The sequence below is a fragment of the Trichosurus vulpecula genome, chromosome 7, assembly GCF_011100635.1.
Source record: "Trichosurus vulpecula isolate mTriVul1 chromosome 7, mTriVul1.pri, whole genome shotgun sequence".
NCBI classification, from domain to species: domain Eukaryota; kingdom Metazoa; phylum Chordata; class Mammalia; order Diprotodontia; family Phalangeridae; genus Trichosurus; species Trichosurus vulpecula.
In genome coordinates, this window is record NC_050579.1 from 11,631,685 (window position 1) to 11,651,537 (window position 19,853).

The 19,853-nt window shown below is 53.3% G+C and overlaps 1 protein-coding gene across 1 annotated transcript in view; it reads right to left on the reverse strand.

Annotated features, from left to right (window-relative positions):
- FAM207A (family with sequence similarity 207 member A) overlaps positions 1-19,853 on the reverse strand; it is a 57,597-nt gene that overhangs the window by 10,012 nt on the left and 27,732 nt on the right. Inside the window, exon 3 of the mRNA XM_036767686.1 lies at positions 6,259-6,327. Within this exon, the coding sequence (XP_036623581.1) occupies positions 6,259-6,327 (69 nt within the window). The remainder of the gene's footprint in view (positions 1-6,258; positions 6,328-19,853) is intronic.

A 19,853-nucleotide genomic window follows, 5' to 3' on the forward strand; every position in this document is an offset into this window, starting at 1 on the left:
GCTCACGATCTGGCCACGGCCGGACTGCTGCTTCCCGGGCATCAGCCCCTCCCCTCCCCCATGCAGACCCTCCTCACCTCATGCCTGGACCAGTGGGTGTGGGGGGGGGGGTCACCTGGCTCTAGCCTCTCCTCCTCTCAGCTGCTGAAGGATCTTCCCAAAGCCGCACCCCCCCCCCCACTCCCGCTTAAACTCCAGGGACCTACTGGGGGCTCAGGAGCAAACACAAAATGCTCCGTTTGGCTCCTGAGGCACCTCCCCCGCTCCATTCCCAGTCTTCTAATATTTAATTCCTTTCTATGCCTCCGAGGATCCAGGGACCCTCCTGGTTGCTCCTCCCCCATGGTCTGTGCTTCCAGCCTCCCAGCATTTTCTCGGCAGTTCCCAGGGCCTGGAATGTTCTCCCTCCCTCATCTCTACCTCCTGGCTCTTTTTGCAAGTGTCTGCTAAAATTCCACCTTTTGCTATAAGTCTTTCCCAGCACTGAACTCCAGTGCCTCCATCTGTCCTGTCCATGGCTCATCTGTACAGCTATCTGCCTGTCCACTGCCTCCCCTGGAACCCTCCCCAATAAACTAGGAGCTTCCTGAAGGCAGGGGCTGTCTTCTTTGCATCCCAGGGCTAGCACAGACATTGGCCCCCAGTCAGCACTTAATAAATGCTCACAGACCGATGCCCACCTCTGGCTGCTCTTCAGCTGCCCAGTGTCCTGCTGCAACTCTGGTACCCAAGACTGGGCACCCTCATCCACGGGGACAGCCAAGATCCTGCCACACCCCGGGGCTCCTTCCTATAAACTGCTGGGCGCTCAGCCCCACCCTGTTCTGCAGCTGTCTTTCTGTGTTCAATGTTAACAAATCCTGGTGCATTTCACCTGGTGCTTTTCTGCCCAATGCTCCCTTGAGTCCTGCCTGTGCCATCCCTCAGGCAGCTGTCCCTCCCGGCTGACCCACTCTCTGAGACTTTCTCCTGGTCACTGGTGAGCAGAGCCCCAAGGCACTGTCCTAGAGACCTCTCACCCCACTGGCACCAACTCCCAAGCAGACCGTGTCACCGTCCCATCCGGCTCCCTTCATTTTCTCCACAAGAGCATGATAGACTTTGTTTCAAATCAAGTCTAGGTAAAGCCTCGCCCTCAGCTGCTCATGCTCCTGACCCTAACCCTCCCCCTGCACCTGCTGAATTCCTAGATCTGTCCCCCACTAACGCCTCCACCAAGAAGGTAATCTAGACTCCACTCCCCAGTCCCAGTACAGCAAGGCCTGACCCAAGCTTACCCTTATGACATACAAATTTAATGTCTGCTAGCAGACTGTAAAACCTTTATAAGACCTCCATAAGGCACAGCCCTGTCCCATGCCCTCAGGGAGCACCCAAATGACTGAATATTGAAATGAATTTAAAAGCAAGTGATATTATGACCTTAGGTAGATGGTCACTGACTGGGCGTCCTGTCCAAGGCCCTCCCAAGCCTCCCTCTGACCTCTGCTCAGGTAGCCCAAGGGCAGGTACATCGTCCAGAGACCATGGGGCTGCTAATCTTCCCACAGCTCTGTGAAGCCTGCAAAGGAACTTGTGTGTATTTGCCTGGGCCCTAATTCAAATGCCTAATGTTTGAGAACAGATTTCTCCCAGGTCTGCCAGCCCAACAGAGGCCTGTTCTCCCTCCCAAAGGTCCTGGCTTCCCACCATCCCCATCTCTGCCCACTGTTATTTTTAATACCATGATGGTGGGAAGAAACAGCACCACCAAGGAATCCTGCAGCATGCGGGCAGAGGGGCCACCAGTACTTAGGGGGATGCCCATAAATCTTGCACAGTTAGGATCGTGGGGATAATCCCGAGACATGTTTTGACTTGGAATGGAATGTAGAGCCCTGGCCCTGGGACATTTGGGTTGCTTAAAGTACTCAGAGTGCTAGCGCACTGGGCCAAAAACAGAGGGGAGGAGGGGGAAGGCTCCCAGGGAAAATGGGGGTGTTTGAACCCATGCCCCAAGAAGACATGAAGCCATCTGAGAGCTTGATGCCAACAAAGCTGCTATGGTAGATGCCAGGACCCAGGCACGCAAAGGTTGGCAGCCTTAGGAACCAAGTACCTCAAACGCACCTTCCAATCTCCTCTAGGAGGCACCAAGTGGGGCCCAACAAAAGCCTGGGTGGGGACACTGAGGTACCTCCCAGGTTAGTAATGCATTAATTCTCCATTCCATGGGGTCTGTCTCTGTCCCCCTTGCATGGTGGCTCTGCTCCAGCTGTCAGTTCCTGCACAGTAGCCCCTGAGCTCTGGCCCGCCCTCCCTACCAGCCTCGGCACTGACCTCTGTCCAGGCTCATGAATCAGCTCCTAGTTTAGAGACCGCCCAGCCTGCTGGCCCTGGCCCTGGGCTGCCACTCAACCCCACTTGCATCCCAGGACTCTGGTCCTTGATGTGGCATCTTCTAATTCATGGCAGGGAGAAACTCAACACACACTGGGCTCTATGGGCTAGGAGGGAACAACTCTCTCATTCACATAACCTTAAATGGAAATGGTCCCAAGACAAACCAGCCTTTCAACGAGGAGAGGTCTTGTTTGGTGGAGGCACATTTGCCACTGGGGGAGTGGGGGGGTTGGGTGTTTTTCCTTCTTGGTGGAGGGAGACAGCAGCAGGGGATAGGCTTGTGAGGGTCACCAGAAAGAAAACGGGAAATAAAAAGAAAGGGTCCCTGGAGCATCTTTAAAGAAAGCATAAGAGAACGAGGCAGGTCAGTCAGCCAGCCAAACGACAAACCCTCGGCAGGCAGGACAGCAGCTCCCCACCATTAAAAGCAAGCCATGGCCTGCCAGAAACACCAGGCTCAGAGGCAGTCCTCTTTTCCTTTTTTACTTTGTATACGGAAAGTCTCATTTTATCAGTTGTCAGGTCTAAAACAAAAGGAAAATGTGACTGTACCAACCTGCCCAGGAAGGCGGGTCCCTCGGAGCTGAAGGAACAGCCCAAGGAGGGAGGTATCAGCGCACGCTCCCAAGCCCTGGCCACCACATGCAGAGCCCTCGGTGAGGACCGCAGGAAGCACGGGGAGCGCCCCGGGAAGGAGCCGCATCCCGAAGAAGGAGCCAGTGCTTACGGACTAGTTCTACCTCAGCAAGTGACTGTGAACCGTCATGCTCAGAACAGAGACCACGAACGACGAAACAAGAATGGCCCGAGAAACCCCAGGCCTCCTGCCCTCCTCTGCCCACAGACAGCACTCGAGATGCCCACCGGCACCCCCTCTGGAGGGGATGGCAGCCTCACAGGCCAACAGCGCCCAACATGCTCAAACATGGGGAAGAGGACCCCTCCCTGGAGCTGATGAAGCCCTCCTGTCTGCCAAGCGGCGCCTCCCCCTGGGCAAATCGCTTCACCACTGTCTGCCTCAGCTTCCTCATCTGTAAAACAGAGATAGCAACAGCCCCCGTCCCCCAAGGTCATTAAGGACCCAATGAGCGCACACTTGTAAAGCGCCGTGTGTCAATGTGCTGCTGTCATCGTCCTCATCGTCACCATCGTCATCATCGCCCTCGTCGTCGTCACTGTCATCACTGTCGTATCACCACCGCCTTCATCATCATCAGCATCGTCACTCTCATAGTCATCGTCATCGCCACCACCGTCACTGCCATCATCACCATCATCATCGTCATCACTGTCATCGCTGTTGTCACCATCGTCGTCACCGTCCTCTTTGGCACCATCAGCACCACGTACCAATCAGTCCGAAGGCTGCAGAGGCATAAACAGGCATCATGATGACGAGAAGGCAAACACGCCGGCCACAGCCTTGGGACCAGCTCAGCGCCAGGGGAAGGCCCGTCCTCGGCATTCTCGATGGGACATGATGGGAACCATCTCTGAACGTTCTCCTCATTGGAGAGGCGCGTGTGGTGAAGCAGACGGGGTGGATCTGGACTCAAGACCTGGCTTTGAATCTCAGGTGTACCCTCTCACAATTTGGGATGCTGGGCAACACAACACAAGCTATCAAGGACTCAGTTTCCTCATTCCCGCAGTCTGTCTGTGGCTCTACCTCGCACGGATCTGTGCTTCTCGCTCGAGCCGTGCACGGCTCAGCCCCAAGAGCCGCCCTCAGAAGCACAGAAGCTGTGCTGACCATGTAGGGTGCCTATCAGCCACTGTGGAGGAAGGACAGGAGAGGGAGGTAGGGCAGGAAGAGGCCCCAAAGACCTCCCCAAGCAGGAGAGCCACCCTGCCCCTGCCCCTTGGGCTGAAGCTGAAGAATTCATTAGAAGTGAGTAGGAGGAGGAGGACAAATGGGGTGGGGGCAGGGCAAGTCTTCTGGCTCATCAAACTCCAGGTGCCCCTGCTTTGTACAGTGAGCAGGGTCTTGGAAAAGATTTTTGGAAACCAATGGTTCCATAGTGGAATATTTCCAGCCTGCTAAAGGTCTCCTAAAGGAAGACTTTCGCTGAACGAGGCCCCTTTGTGCAGAGTCCCCTCCACGTACCTGCTCAGGAGGCCTGCACTGACTGGCCATCCTCAGGCAGGGCCCAGCCAAGGCCAGATTCTCTCTCTTCTATGAATGGAAATGCTTTTGCTACATCCCCCAGGGGGCATCTCAGCAACTCCCAGGAGTCCAACCCAAAGCGCTGCCCGATAAGGGCCTCACCCTGTCTCTTCTCTTTTATTCCCCAATGCCTTGTGGACATTCCAACCACAAGGCGTGGGTTCAATCCCTGTCCCAATTCTTGCTGGGTGTGCAGTCATGTATGAAAGAGCATAGGACGGGGACAGAGGACAGGGCGCTTCCTTCTCACTCTCTGGGAAAAGGGTTGGTCCGGACAGGGGCACATCAGACCCAACATGCCAAACAAGGGGCAGGCTGGAAGTGGGGGCTCCGCCAAGAGCAGCTACCTGCCCATTCTTTTGGGCCTACCTTTTGGCATTCTCCCAAGTCTTGGGGCAGCAGAAAACAAAGGCTTCCTTCTCCACCTTTTCTTTCCTCCAGACTCAGCCCCCAAACCCGGGCTGGGGTGGGTTGGGGATGAGGGGTGGAGACCATCAGGTCAGGGGGAGCATGTTCATGGGCAGAGTTAATGCACCGTTGCAGCTGCATGCCTTGCAGGGCCTGCGTTTTGAGAGGACAGGACACGTGCCATAGGAAGCACGAATCTGGCTGAACCCAAGCCACACAGGAGAGATCCAAGGACCAGTAGCATCTTGGGGCCTCCCTCCCTCCAGCCCCATCCTGGGTGACTTAGAACAGACCAGGCCGCCCTCCCCCACCCCAAACAGCAGCAGCACCAGACTCATGAGAACCCCCAGGACCAGCCTCTCCTCTGACTGGGTGACAGGAGCTGGCAAGTCTGCACTGAAGGGAGAACTTCCAGTCTCTCTCTCTTAATGGTGCTGTCTGTGGTGCTAATGACATTGGAGGAGCCCAGCGCAGGCTGGGTACCCATCTTGATCCTAGCTCTTGACCAGTAGGCTTCACGGCCCTCATCTGGATAGGAGGCTTTCTAAGACCCCTCCCAGCTCAAACACACTAGGAATCCCAGACCAGAAGCCACTGGGCCCAGGAAGCCACATCCTGTAGACATGAGAGGATATGGGAGGCCCAAACGAGACCCAGGCCCCTGGGTGGCCTGAACCATCACAGGAGTCTGGGGGAACTCACACATTCATTATTGATTCTAGCGACTCAGGCCACCACAGGTGCAATACACAGCTCACAGAGTGGTCGGTGTGGAGGAGGAAGGAGGGATCGCTCAGAGGGAACAGGAGAAGCTGAGCAGGCGAGGTGCGAGGCTTTCTTCTGTGAACCAAGTCCCCGCTCTCATGTTCCTTACCTTAATTCAAGACTCTAGAGGCCTAGAGAGGTCACCCAGGCCCTCTGCCCATCTCAGGCCTCTGAGTGTCCCTCTGCCCCCAGCCCTTAACAATCCAGGGCCTGGGGGCCAAGGATGATTCAGTGGTATAACAGCAGCCAGAGGGAAGCTGGTCTAGAGCCCACCCCATCACACACACATATATGTACATACATACATACACACACACGCACGCACGTGCGCGCACGCATGCGTACAGCTTCCGTCTCTAGAAAGGGCCCTCTGGGACTCAAGGAGTTGTCCTGAGCACTGAGTCTAGAACGGCAGTGTGCCTCGCCAGGGGACACCACAGGCAGCGGCTATGAAGCAGCTCCTGCAGCCAGGCACGGAGCAGAGACCCTGCAGCCGACATTCCAAACGTTTTAGGCAGACCAAGAGAATGACTTACTCTGGAGCCACCTGGCCCGTCGCAGCTTCATCTTCTCTTTCTTGGACAAAACAGGTTTTGCTTCAGTACCTGAAAGAAAATGAAAGACCCATGAGCATGAAGGAGGTATGTGGTCCTTGCATTCCTCAGCACATGGAAGCCTCACTATGGCAGGGTTGAATCAGCCCCCAGCCCCAGAACACACACGTGTACGCCACATGAACACGTGTTTGTTCAAGGAGACCAGGACACTCACTAGACGGCACTACCTTAGGCCAAGGGCCGGGGGCCATCAGTCGCTGGCAGAAGAGTCCCATCCCCTGGCACGCATCCCCTGCCCCCCAGGCTACCCTCCTGAAAAGCTTGCTGTAAACTCTAGTCTTTCATCTATGAAAACATGGAGCCAGAGAACCCCTGGCCACCCCCTTGGCCAAGCCAACACCCGGGGCCAGGCCCTGGGCACAGTCTGCAAAGAAACGCTGGCATTCCTGAAGGACACCCATCCTGCCAGCAGCTATTCCACCTGCCCCTTCGTGGTCCTCTGCGGACCACAACGAGACAACATCTGTTCTCCAGGATATGGAAACACTGGCGACGGGAATGAGAACAAACCAAAAGAATCCCACATTCTAGGCTCCTGAGAGTGGGAGGGATGATCCAGTGCACAGACCTCGCTTTGTGCCCCTCACAGTATTGCTGAGGGATGGCCCTTTGGTCTTTGCTCAGACAACCCTAGAAGCCACCGAGGCCCGGCAGAAGCAGACAGCCTCAGAGCTGGAAGGGACCACGGCAGCCACGTCCAGGTCCAAATCCCTTCCACTGCGTCCTTGATTGCGGTGGAGGATTGTCATTTTTAGAGATAATTCCACCAGCTGGCATTTACATCCTGATAACAGCAGAGAGCTTTGATGCGCAGACCTGCAAGGCACAGACCCGAGCTCTAGTCAGAAGGGGCTTTGGCTGTGCCAAGTCTAATCCCCTCCTTCTATCAAACGAGGACCTGGGAGCTCAGAGGAGCCAGTGCCCGGGGCAGGAGCTGGGAGCCTCGGGCCTCGGCCTCCAGATGTTGCGCTCCCTGCACCAGGCTGTCCCCACTTGAGTAGCCCTAAGTTTTGGAAGTGTCTCCTCCACAGGGCCACATCCCTGTTGCCTGGAGCTTTCACACGCTGCTCCTAGATCTTCTTGCAGGAGGCCTGAGCACCCAAGTCTAATCCCTCCAAGTACCTGAGAAGAGCCACCATGACCCCTGAGTCTTCTCTCCAGACAAAACATCCCTGGCTCCTTCCACAGACACTTGTAGCGCATGAGCTAGAGGCCTTCACCCTCCTCGTCTCCTTGTACACAGACTCATTACTCCTGAAATCACCCCTCAAATGGGATGCTCAGAATGGACACCAGCCTCCAGTGTGCAGGGGCTGACCAGGCCGGGCTACCCTGAGCTTGAGTCCACTCTAAACCCACATCCTGTTCATGGCAACTCTTGCCTAGGGCATAAAAACGAATGCTGGGACACAGCGGCACATTGACCGCAGAGCCAGCAGTGAGACCACAAATAGATGATGCACCAAAGCAGCCACATCCCGATGTGGATGGGGAATCCAAAGAGCATGAGCAGAGGCTTCACCTAGAACTGAACTCAACCCTAAAGACAGGGTTTGACCCCAGAGATCCAGCTCATGCAGTCCACACTGCTGACTCAGACCCCCAGGGGTTCTTCTGACTGGTCCCAGCAGCCCCAGCTGGGCTCAATCGACAGCATTTTCTAAAGCCACGCCCAGACCTTTACATTCAGCTTTATCCAATGTCTGTTTACACCATCTGGCCACATGAACATGCATTACAATTTTAAAGAAAGTCCCTCATTGGGGCGAGCTGACATCTGCCTTTAGGAACAGGGCAGAAAAGCCTAATCCTTCCACCAGACAGATTCCCACTATCTCAAGGAGACAAGTCAAGGTCTCATTAGCATTTCAAAAGTGCTGGGGAGTCTCTTTTCACATCATGGTTCATCATGGATCCACCTCTCCTTTCCAGTAACAAATAAACAACTGAATCAAAGCAGCCACTGCTATGTGACTACCTGATGTATCACGGGCAGAGTACAAACCCAGGAGAGAGGCCCAGCAGGCCAGCCAGGGCCCTGAGCGGCGGCAAGTGGTCCTGCCTCCAAGGGTCACTGACTTCTAAAGAGTGCGGAGTGGTCCACCCACTCCCCAGGGTCGCTGACTTTTAGGGAGGCAGGAGTGGTCCAGCCCCCCAGGGTCGCTGACTTTTAGGGAGGCAGGAGTGGTCCAGCCCCCCAGGGTTGCTGACTTATAGGGAGGCAGGAGTGGTCCAGCCCCCCAGGGTCGCTGACTTTTAGGGAGGCAGGAGTGGTCTAGCCCCCCAGGGTCGCTGACTTTTAGGGAGGCAGGAGTGGTCTAGCCCCCCAGGGTCGCTGACTTTTAGGGAGGCAGGAGTGCGGAGTGGTCCACCCGCTCCCCAGGGTCGCTGACTTTTAGGGAGGCAGGAGTGGTCCACCCACTCCCCAGGGTCGCTGACTTTTAGGGAGGCAGGAGTGGTCCAGCCCCCCAGGGTCGCTGACTTTTAGGGAGGCAGGAGTGGTCCAGCCCCCCAGGGTCACTTACTTTTAGGGAGGCAGGAGTGCGGAGTGGTCCACCCACTCCCCAGGGTCGCTGACTTTTAGGGAGGCAGGAGTGATCCAGCCCCCCAGGGTCGCTGACTTTTAGGGAGGCAGGAGTGCGGAGTGGTCCACCCACTCCCCAGGGTCGCTGACTTTTAGGGAGGCAGGAGTGCGGAGTGGTCCACCCACTCCCCAGGGTCGCTGACTTTTAGGGAGGCAGGAGTGGTCCAGCCCCCCAGGGTTGCTGACTTATAGGGAGGCAGGAGTGGTCCAGCCCCCCAGGGTCGCTGACTTTTAGGGAGGCAGGAGTGGTCTAGCCCCCCAGGGTCGCTGACTTTTAGGGAGGCAGGAGTGGTCTAGCCCCCCAGGGTCGCTGACTTATAGGGAGGCAGGAGTGGTCCAGCCCCCCAGGGTCGCTGACTTTTAGGGAGGCAGGAGTGGTCTAGCCCCCAGGGTCGCTGACTTTTAGGGAGGCAGGAGTGGTCTAGCCCCCCAGGGTCGCTGACTTTTAGGGAGGCAGGAGTGCGGAGTGGTCCACCCGCTCCCCAGGGTCGCTGACTTTTAGGGAGGCAGGAGTGGTCCACCCACTCCCCAGGGTCGCTGACTTTTAGGGAGGCAGGAGTGGTCCAGCCCCCCAGGGTCACTTACTTTTAGGGAGGCAGGAGTGCGGAGTGGTCCACCCACTCCCCAGGGTCGCTGACTTTTAGGGAGGCAGGAGTGATCCAGCCCCCCAGGGTCGCTGACTTTTAGGGAGGCAGGAGTGCGGAGTGGTCCACCCACTCCCCAGGGTCGCTGACTTTTAGGGAGGCAGGAGTGCGGAGTGGTCCACCCACTCCCCAGGGTCACTGACTTTTAGGGAGGCAGGAGTGGTCCACCCACTCCCCAGGGTTGCTGACTTCTAGGGAGGCAGGAGTGATCCAGCCCCGCAGGGTCGCTGACTTTTAGGGAGGCACTGCACCCTGCCACATGGCTCCTCACATTCCATTTTCTTTGCTCTGCACCAGTCCATGCAAGGCTTCCCCCATGTCTCCAATTCGCCCTTTCTCATGGGACAAGGCCACGTTTCTTTCCAGTGCTTTAACCTGCACCTTCTGGGGAGGCTGAGCCCAGCTCCAATTCCTGAGCCTTCAGCTCAGGTGGAGCCTTGGCTCCTGCCTCCTCCTCCCACTGCTGAGAGACAGGGCATCCGATGCACCAAGTCTGGGGCAGCTGGGGGCCCGGGTGTGCGTTTCCTCTCCCGGCACCTGCGGAGATGCCAGGACACAGACAGCTTGGCTTTCAAAGGAAGGATGTCCAGGGGGCAGAGGAAACTTTTCCCATTACAGTGGCAGCGGCAAAGCCACAGAAACACAATCCCATCCTTCCCAGCCAGAAGCAGCATGTTCCTGAAAGAGGCCTCAAGCCCAAGTATCCCTAGGAAGGAGACCACAGGGAACAAGCCCAGGCCTGGGCTCTGAGGGGGAGCAAGGCTCCTGCCTGGGTTTCTCAGATGATGCTACCTCCCGGTGTGGGAAGAAGGCTGGGCAATCATGGCCTCAGTGGTGACATAATCCATCAGAAATGTGCTGATGGTCCTGCCTAGGGATGCTGCCTAATGGAATTCATACATAAAGATAAGGTAAACAGACTCCAGTTAATGGACAGTCACCACAGCCATGACCTCACTGGCAGCCAATTGGAACCCTGTGAGCCCAGGCAGCCTTCTAAGGGCATTCCAGGGGCCCTGTCAGTCACAGGAGCCTGGCAGGAAGGTAACCCAGGCCTTCTCCTCCCACACACAGAGCCACACCCAGGCAGGCAGTGGGAGGGGTGGGGGGTGGGTTTGGAGTCAGAGATTGGAGTCCCCCCTCTGCCTTTACTCCCAGGGAGGCATTAGGGTGAATTTCTCCCCTTCCCTGGGCCTCAGTTTCCTCCTCTGTAAAATGGGGGTGTGGGGGTGTGGTGTGAGACTCATTGACTTTCCAGGCCTGCCTAAGGCCTAATCTTCTGTGATCCTGATCTCGCTCACTGTCAGTCACATAGACACACACACTCCATCTCAGGAGACTCAGCCAGGGTGTTTGGAGATGCAAGCACAGTATATGTGTGACAGCTTCCCCTCTAAGGAGGGCTGCTTGAATTGGGGGGCTACGTCTGGATGTGCTTTTCTGGCTCAGCATCCACTGCCTGGCACACCCCAGGAGACCAGGTCACTCCCTCTCCCAGCCAAGGCTCCCAAGGCTCTCAGCCAGAACCAGTGACTCACCAGAGGTGGGAAGGAGTGTGAGTCATCCACCTCAGGCTATCAGACTAAGAGAGGAGTGGGTGGCGGGAGAGCTATGCCCCAGAGGCAGTATGGGAGAGCGGGAGGCTCAGGAAGCCCTGGGTTCAAATCTTGTATCTGACCCATACTGGCTATGGGCCCCTGGACCAGTCAGGCCCAGCCTTGGGGTCCCAGAACCATCACTGGTTTGCACTGGGAGAGACATTCCACCCTGACTTACTCTGTTCCACTTCCCAAATGCATTTTAATCTGGTTAGCCTGATGGGGTGCTTGGGTGCTTGTGCTCATATCTTTTACTAACCACTTGCTCTGGTCATAGGAATTTGCTACAGAAGGAAAAGAACAGGGACATGTGACATACCAAATATGACAGGGTAAAACATCCCTGGCTCTGTTTGAATTCAGTTAAGAGCAACAGTTCTCCATTCCAGTATCCCTTCCACCTCATAGCCAGACTCAGGAATGGTCAGGTGCGGAATATATTCCTTTTCAAAGGGGAAACTGAGTCAGGAGGATCCCATCCTAGATTGAGGCTAAGACTGTCCTCACGGCTTTTTCCCAGATGCAGACCTCCACCTGTTAACAGTACATGATCACATTCCCTTTGAGTAGCTTATGGTTATTTCTCGCAGATACTGATTTAATGCAGACAACTATATCCAAATTCAAACTCAAAACAAAATTAAGTTACAGTCCCAAGGGCCTTTTACACTAAGAAAATGCAGAACAAAAATCTCCCATGGACTGAGGGCCACATCAGCTGTCAGCACCTCATTCCTCCTAACACACATCCAAGATGATGCCAGCTGTGGTAGCTAGAGAGATCCAGGCAAAACCTGGGGAGCAAACAAACTTCTGAGCTTTTGCCCCCCCAAGATCTGGGGCCACTTGATGGGAACCATATTCAATATGGCGGCTCATCTAGCTTCAAGCCATCTCATCCTGCTATCAAAGTACTGGGGGTGGGGGGCTGGGGTGCTTGGAGGAGATGTCCTACTATGTGTGAAGCACTGGGAACATGAAATCAAAAAGGAAATGGTCCTGGCCCTGGATGGCAGGGAGTGGGAGATTCAGAAAATGAGGTGGGGGTGGAGGAGAGGACACACTGTCCAGATGCAAATGTCTCTAAGAATCTCTTCACCCCCAAGAGACAGAAGGAAGGGGAAGGAGCAAAGAGGTCTGTCCAGATGCCAAGGCTTCTAGTCATTGCCACCAAAGGGAGGCAATGTGGAAGATGCTGAGACAAAAGATGAATCCCTGCTCCATGTTCAAGGATGCCTTGCAATGGCCTCTTCTCCTTGTGGCCTCTGGGCCAGCCCATCTTCAGTGCTGCCTCTGGGGAAGGGGGACATGCCCCACTCTGATCATCTGCCTCCTCAGACAGACAGACCTAAGGGAAGCGCTTCCCAGAGGCAGACAGACTCTCCTCTGGGCTGTTATACTGGGGACACCCACACAAGAGAGCACATGACAGAGCTGGACGCATGAGCTTTTGTATTGACAGGCTGTTGCGAGACTCCCAAGAAGCATCCCTCACTTTGCCAGCCTTCATTCAGGTATCCTCCACTCATGGGTAAAGAGGACAGTGGCAGAGACACAGGGACAACCTGGAGGCTCACATCAGAATGGCTGGGCTCAGCCAGAGAACCTCAGCAGCTGCCTCCCTCTTCTCACAGAGCAGGAAGGCAGGGGGGCCCAGCCTCAGGGTGCCCCAGGGATAGGGCTCCCCCAGATACTCACGGTCCCAGCCTCAGGGCCCTCTGGCCCCCCAGCTACTCAGGGGTGCCAAACCCAGCGGTTTCCTTCCAACACTGCCCCCCACCCCACAACAGTTATCTCCACTTTATTTTATTATTTTTTATTTTATTTATTTTATTTTTATTTATTTTATTTATTTATTATTTATTTTATTTTATTTACAAGTTTCCTGAGTCTCAGTGAGGTCACAGGGCGCTTATCCAAGAGCAGGAAGGGCCCTCAAAGGCCATCTGGCTCAGCCCCCTTCATCCTACAGCAGAAGAAGCTGAGGTCGTTTCTGGCAAGCTGTGCCAGGTCATCCACTATGCTGTTCAGTGACTCCGGATGACCAGAGCAGAAGCTCCCGCCTCCAACAACTGTGCCCCAATTGCAAAGAAAGAGCATGGAAGCTGGGCCATAGACCAGCCTGGGGATGCTGGCCATCCACCAAGCTCTGAGAGCAGGGCCTGCTCTGGAGCCCGACACACAGCAGGTGCCTAGAAAGGTTTGTTGGCTGAATGGCCTCCAACCAAAGAAGGGTCATCAATTCTACAAGAACACCAGGCACAGCAAAGCCAAGTGAGGTGGGCCAGAGCCCAACCAGCCCAGTGCCCAGGAGCAGAGAAGACCTGGAGCAATACAGCAGGGTCTCCCAGGCATCGGAGGGGAGAGGCCGGTGAGCCATCCTGCCTCGGTCCCTGAAGGCAGAATGAGGAACAAGGGGAGGGAATGAGACCTAGGGGGTAGCGGAGAATCCAACCAGAGGAAAATTTTCATCCTAGGAACTGAAGCTGTCCTAAAGTGGCAGGCACCTAGTGCAAGCCTGGGGGATTCACACTCAGGACCTCTCACGTCCCTTCCATCTCTGCCAGCCTTCTCCACCGGCGGCTTCACCCAATGGCTGCTTCACCCAATGGCAGTGACATCACAATGCTACAGTCAGGGGGACCAGGAAGCGTGTCCTCTAATACAGGGTCCTGAAGCTCCAGATCACAGAAAAATAATTCCTGGAGCTAAAGTTTAGGCTGAAGCTCTGGGTAAGGCCCTTTCACCTGACTCAGTTTCCTTCTCTGTAAGATAAGGGTCAAGATTCGGTGACCCCTGAGACCCCTCCCAGCTCAAGCAGCAGAGGGTCCCAGGACTCTGGCCATCTGCTCTCCTCCTCACAGCTCCTCCCCATGAGGTCTCCCCCCGACTCCCCCGAACGCTGACTCGCCAGTGCCGGCCATTCCTGGCCCTGAATATCCCCCTGGATGTCCCTCCCCCTGCTGGCTATCTCATTAGCACCTCCCTCAAGGATGCCAGGCACAACAGCTTGCAGCCCCAAACCAGGGCACGCCTGTCCACAAGGTCACCACACTGCCTCCCCCCCGCCCCCCGTGCCTTCTCCAGGGGCTTCTCTGAGCCCCAACCAGACAGCCCGACCTCACAGATAAACACCCAAAAGATGAGACTCTTCACTCTTCGCAGGGAATGAAAACAGTCCCTAGGGCGCTCCTCTCTGCCAGGAAAGAGACAGCTCAGGGCACAGGCATGCCCATGCCCACATGTTCAGTAAAAATGAGTACCTGGGGTACGGTTCAGAACCAGGCAGGACCTGCCAGTTCTCTCCTTCCCAACTGAGCCTCCTGGGTCTCACCTAAGCAGTCCTAACATCCAACGAAGCCACTGGGGGAAGGACGTTACCCCAGCGCTGGACATTCCAAAGATGGTGGTAGGAGAGCTTGGCAAAGGGGCTGTTTCTTTAACGTCCCACTGGAAGCCAGCAGTGCCCCCGCCAGTAGGAGGCAACATATGTCATGGTCGGTCACTTGCAGTTGGGAAGAAACCCACGGAAAGCTCCCAAGCAATACGCTTCATGTTCTGGATAAAGATAAAAGGCACAAACGCACTGATCCAAGGGTCAACCATGGGGTCTGAGAATCTTCTCGAGAGACAAAAAAGAGAGAAAAAAGATATTTCATAAACTGAAACTATTGCAGTCTAGAGGTGCTGGGAACCCCAAAATCTAAGGGCAACAGAGGTGGGTCCTGCCTCAAAAGGATTCGACTGAAGCCCTCTTTCAGTCAGAGACAAAGTTTATTAAAACACCAGTTGGGGTGGCGAGATGTTAAGAATCCACACTATTATCCAGATTTTAAGAATCTAAGTGACCAGGTAACTCCAAGGATCTGAGTTCAGGGGCTGGGTTCCTGGAATTCAAGGGAAAGTTCACATGGGGAAGGGGTCCAAAGCCCACGCCCCATTAAAACAAGTGAAATGAATGAAAGAGATGAGATCCAGCTCTAACCCGGGCTCTCTATCCAAGTCCCTGCTCTTTCCTGAACTGTGGGCCCTGCGGCATCTCCAATGTAATGCACCCAAAGCAGAACTCGTCACCTTTCCCCAGCCTGTCCCTTCTCCTAACTTTCTGATGACCCTGCTGTGCAAACCTGAGAGCCTTCCTGACTCCTCCCTCTTCCTCCCTGCTCACATCCCGAGTCCCATCGACTTGGTTTCCCCAGCATCTCTTACAAGGCTGCCATCTTGGGCTTCCAGCCTCTCCTTTCCCACACTCTCAAAGCCCAGGTCTCCACGGGTCACTCCCTTGCAGCCTTCCTGGCCTCTAGGATAACCATGAACTGCTCTGGCTTTTAAAGACCTTCACGTGGTTCCAGGCAACCTTTCTGGGAGGCTTCACACTCTCAGCCAAAATGGCCCCGCTGCTGTTCTCCACAAGACAGCCCATCTGCCACGTCCATGCAGGGCAGTCGTGAGGCCTGGGATGGAGCCCTCCTTGGTCTGCCTCTGAGAATCCTGACTGCCTTCCATGGCCAGCTCAAGGACCCAGAGCCCTAACTGGACTGTCCCCCTTTCCTCGTGGGCCTCCTATCTTGCCTGTACTCCCCCATGCCCCGCCCTGTTTCTTAGGTAACCCCAGGACCCAGCAGCAAGTGTTTAATAACCTGCGTCAAATGAAGGATGGATGGTAGTCAACCATCTAGTAATACCTCCGGAGAATACAAGCAGCAGCTTCAATGTGAAGCAGAAATGTTTAACTGGGAGGCTAAATTTGAGAAGTAACAAAGAAAAGTGAGCCCGGGCAGCTTCTCCATTGGAAGATCACTTGGTGGAAACACAGGCAACATGAAGGCTCTGGAACCCCAGCAGGAAAGAAAGTGGAGTGATTATACTGAGGAAGAAACAACCCCCAATGCTGATGCATTTACCAAAGAGATGGCCTTTCCTGAGGCTGAGACAAACCTGGCAGGTCCAGAACGCCACCATTTCTCATCACACAAGATCATCTTTAAGCCCACATTAGCCAGAAGGCTGTGCATTCAGAGCCCTCAGTCCCAATCGACTTTCCAGCAAGAATCAGCCTCCTCTTCAAGATCGAAAGCCCCAGATGGAAGAAGCACACAAGATAATGAGGCTTGCACAGCACTTACACAGACTTTGTTTCATTGTCCTCAGTAAACATTCATTAAGCACCTACTATGCGCCAGGCACTGGCAGCCCCTGCCCTCAGTCTAGTGGGGGGGAGGGGAGGCTGCATGCAAACACCTAGGGTCGAACGAGGGATGGGGTCAGTGGGAGATGCCCAGGCATCCCCTCCACTCTACAAGATGCAGAGAGTCAGAGACAGGGCTCTGCATCTCAAGCTGCGGGGGGCTTCAGAGGCTGTCTGGTCCAGTCCCTGGCTGCAGAGATGGGGCAACAGAGGCCAGAGAGATAAAGTTACTTTCCCAGATGACTCAGGGAGTGACCATCACATGTAGGATGGAAACCGAGGAGCCAGGGACGGTTCTTCTCATTGGAACAGGCAGCCTTCAAGCACCGCTGCTTCAAGGCCAAGCTTCCACTCTGTCCCACAGAGGATTTTGACTAATTTATGGAACCCCACTTCAAGGCAACCTGTGAGTCACAAAGTCAACAGAAATGCGCCCCAAAAACTAGGAAGACAAAAGGAATAATCTTTTCTTTGGAACAAACCTGGGTTACGTTTAAAAAAAAAAAAAAAAGATCTGTCCAGATTAGGAAGAGACATTCAGAGATGAAAGCCCAGACTGATGACAGAAGGTTAGTAGACACAACAGTGTGGCAGGGTCCAGGCCAGTCAGGGCTACCACACAGGGGAACTCAGAACGGTTCCAAGGGTCTGGCTCTTATCTCCTGGGCCATCCTGGGGGTGGAGGGACAGGGATGGCCAACAGCCAGAAAACATCTGTGTTCTCTGCTATCAGATGGGAAAGGACAGAACAAAACCAGCTAATGGGGAGTTGATGATGAAGATCAATAAGGCACTTCCCTAGAGGAACCCAGGTCATGTGGCCTGTCTGAGCTTCATGGCTGATTGACTGTGGAACCGCCGGTCATGCTAAGGGAAGGACGGGGAGAGCATGATGCCCTACAGGGCTGGGAAGGGCAAGGACCAGCTCCTTGCCCAGAGAAAGCAGAGCCCACAGACGATCAATGCAGAAAGACACAGACTGAAAGCACCACACTTCTACATCGAGCCTATAATGCAATAAAAAGACCAACTAACAAGGAAAGTGCATGCTGACACAGAGACCAAGAATTGACTTCTTGCTTCTAAAAATGGTTTTTAACCCAGGCATTACTCAACAGCAGATTATATTAAAGATAACAACAATATAAATAGAACATGTCAACATTTCTGGGACCCAGCCAAGGCAGTGCTCAGAGGCAAATTTCTGTTCCTGAATGCCTATATGAACAAAAAGAGGGAAATTAATGAGCTGAATTTCCATTTAAAGCAATTAGAAAAGGAACAAAATCAAGCATGAAAAAAATGTTTAAAATAAAAGGAGAAATCAATAAAATAAAAAAACAATTAACTTGACAAGGAGCAATTCTTAAAAGACTCATGAAATTGATAAACCATTAGCAAGAAGAAAATCAAATTACGTGACTCAGAAATGAGAGTGGAGATCAAGATGAAGTAAACAAAAAGCTCCCTGATGCGCGGCCCTTCTGCTACACCAGCCAAGGGGAGGTCGGACGGCTAGTGTCCTTCAGGCTCGAAGAGGCCCCAAATGGCATCAAGAGGGTGAGGGGATAGCTTCTGACTTGTGACTGAACCAGACCGAAGCAAAGCCCAGCTGTGCAAAGTCATCAGTGGTGTCCAGTGGCTGTGGTTTGTCCGTCATCCTTGAAGAGGACCCCAACATAAGAGAGGTAAATCGGACTGAAGTGAAGCAGGGCTGTGCAGTCACCAGCCTCACTGTCTCCTCTGGAGTCACCTGCGTCCAGTGGCCAGATACAGATCAGGACGACTGCAGATGGCTCCAGATGCAGTGGCAGACCCGGGCCTTTTCGAGCTAAGGTCTTTAACAGGTCTCAGTTGGACTGAGGCAGAGCCCCTTCAGTGAGTAAGGCTTACTTAATAAGAAATGAGATTGAAGCAGATGATTTGCTCTTTTTTTGTTTTGTTTCTTCTTTCTCGTGGTTACTCCCATTGGTTCTAATTCTTCTTTATAACATTACCAATGTGAAAATGTGTTTAATATGAATGTACAAGGAGAACCTATGTCAGACTGCACACGATCTTGGGGAAGAGGGAGGAGAGGGTGGGGGAGAAAATTTAAAACTCAGAATCTTCTGAAAGTCAATGCTAAAAACTCAAAATAATTTTTTTTTTAAAAAGAAAAAAATTCAGTTAAGAGGCACAGTGGCTTCCAGCTCTACTTCTGACACATACTAGCTGTGAGACCCTGGGCAAGTCACTCAAACCTTCCAGGCAACTCAACTCTCCTAGGACTGTGAGTGACAGATTCCGTTGGTAGAGGGAGTTTTCTGATGACCACAGATAATCAAAGTCTAAACATAAGAGTAATCACTAACAGGGACAAAACCCCTGAAAGTCTCAGACGTGATACTCTCTTCTGGACCTCACAACCACCTTGTAAGGTAGGTGCTACAGCAGCCCCCATGTTATAGAAGGGTAAACTGAGGCTGAGAGTTTAAAAGCTTTATTATGCCCTCATCACACAAGCTAGGGCAGGGGTTAGAGGCAGGATCTGAACCCAGGGCTTCCTGATTCCATGCACTCCCCCTTACTAATCAGAGAAGAGAGCATAAAAGCAGCAAAGACCACTCAGGGTTGTAAAACAGTCTCAGAGTCACCAAATGGGTAAAGATGGGGTTTGAAGGCTAAAATTGTAACAGAAAACTAAAAGGAATCATGAGAATGGAGCATACATAACTCTATCAACTCAACTGAAAACTTAGAGTCTCTTCTACAGAAGTATAAAGGACCCAGCAAGCAGGACATGAAATACAGGAAGCTTCAATAACCCAATTTCAGAATTTCAGAAAAATACCAAAGGTGGAGAGTCAGGGAAGCAGGATTCCAGACAGTATCAAACTGGTCAAAAAAAAATCAATCCCTCCATCACACAAATTCTTCATAAGAACTGAGAAAGAAAACAATCTACCAAATACCCTACATGAGGCAAATGTACTTCTAATAACCAAACCTCGGACAAGGATAAAGCGAAGAAGAAACTACACAACATCATTAAAGGACAGCTATTCAAAAATGTTTAATGGAATCCTGGCCAAAAAAGGATGCACGCACGTGTCTGCACATGTGTGTTTGTATGTGCACATGCATGCACACGTATGCCAACATTATGCCCAATCAAGACGGATTTAAACTGGACATGTAAAGATGGTTCAACATAATGAAAACATTGGCTTTACGCTTTAAAAAAAACTACCAAGGACAGGCATAGAATGATCTGTTTGGATGTGATGAGAAGTATCTATCTTATATAACAATAAATAGCTAACATTTACACCGTGCTTCAATGTTAGTATCTTCTCTGATTCTTACAACAACCCTGTGAAGTAGGTGGTCTTCTTATCCCCATTTTGCAGATGAGGAAATGGCCACTGAGTGAGGTTAAGTGACTTAGACAGAGTGATACTGCTAGTAAGTATCTAAGGTAGGATTTGAACTCAGGTCTTCCTAAATACAAGCCCAAG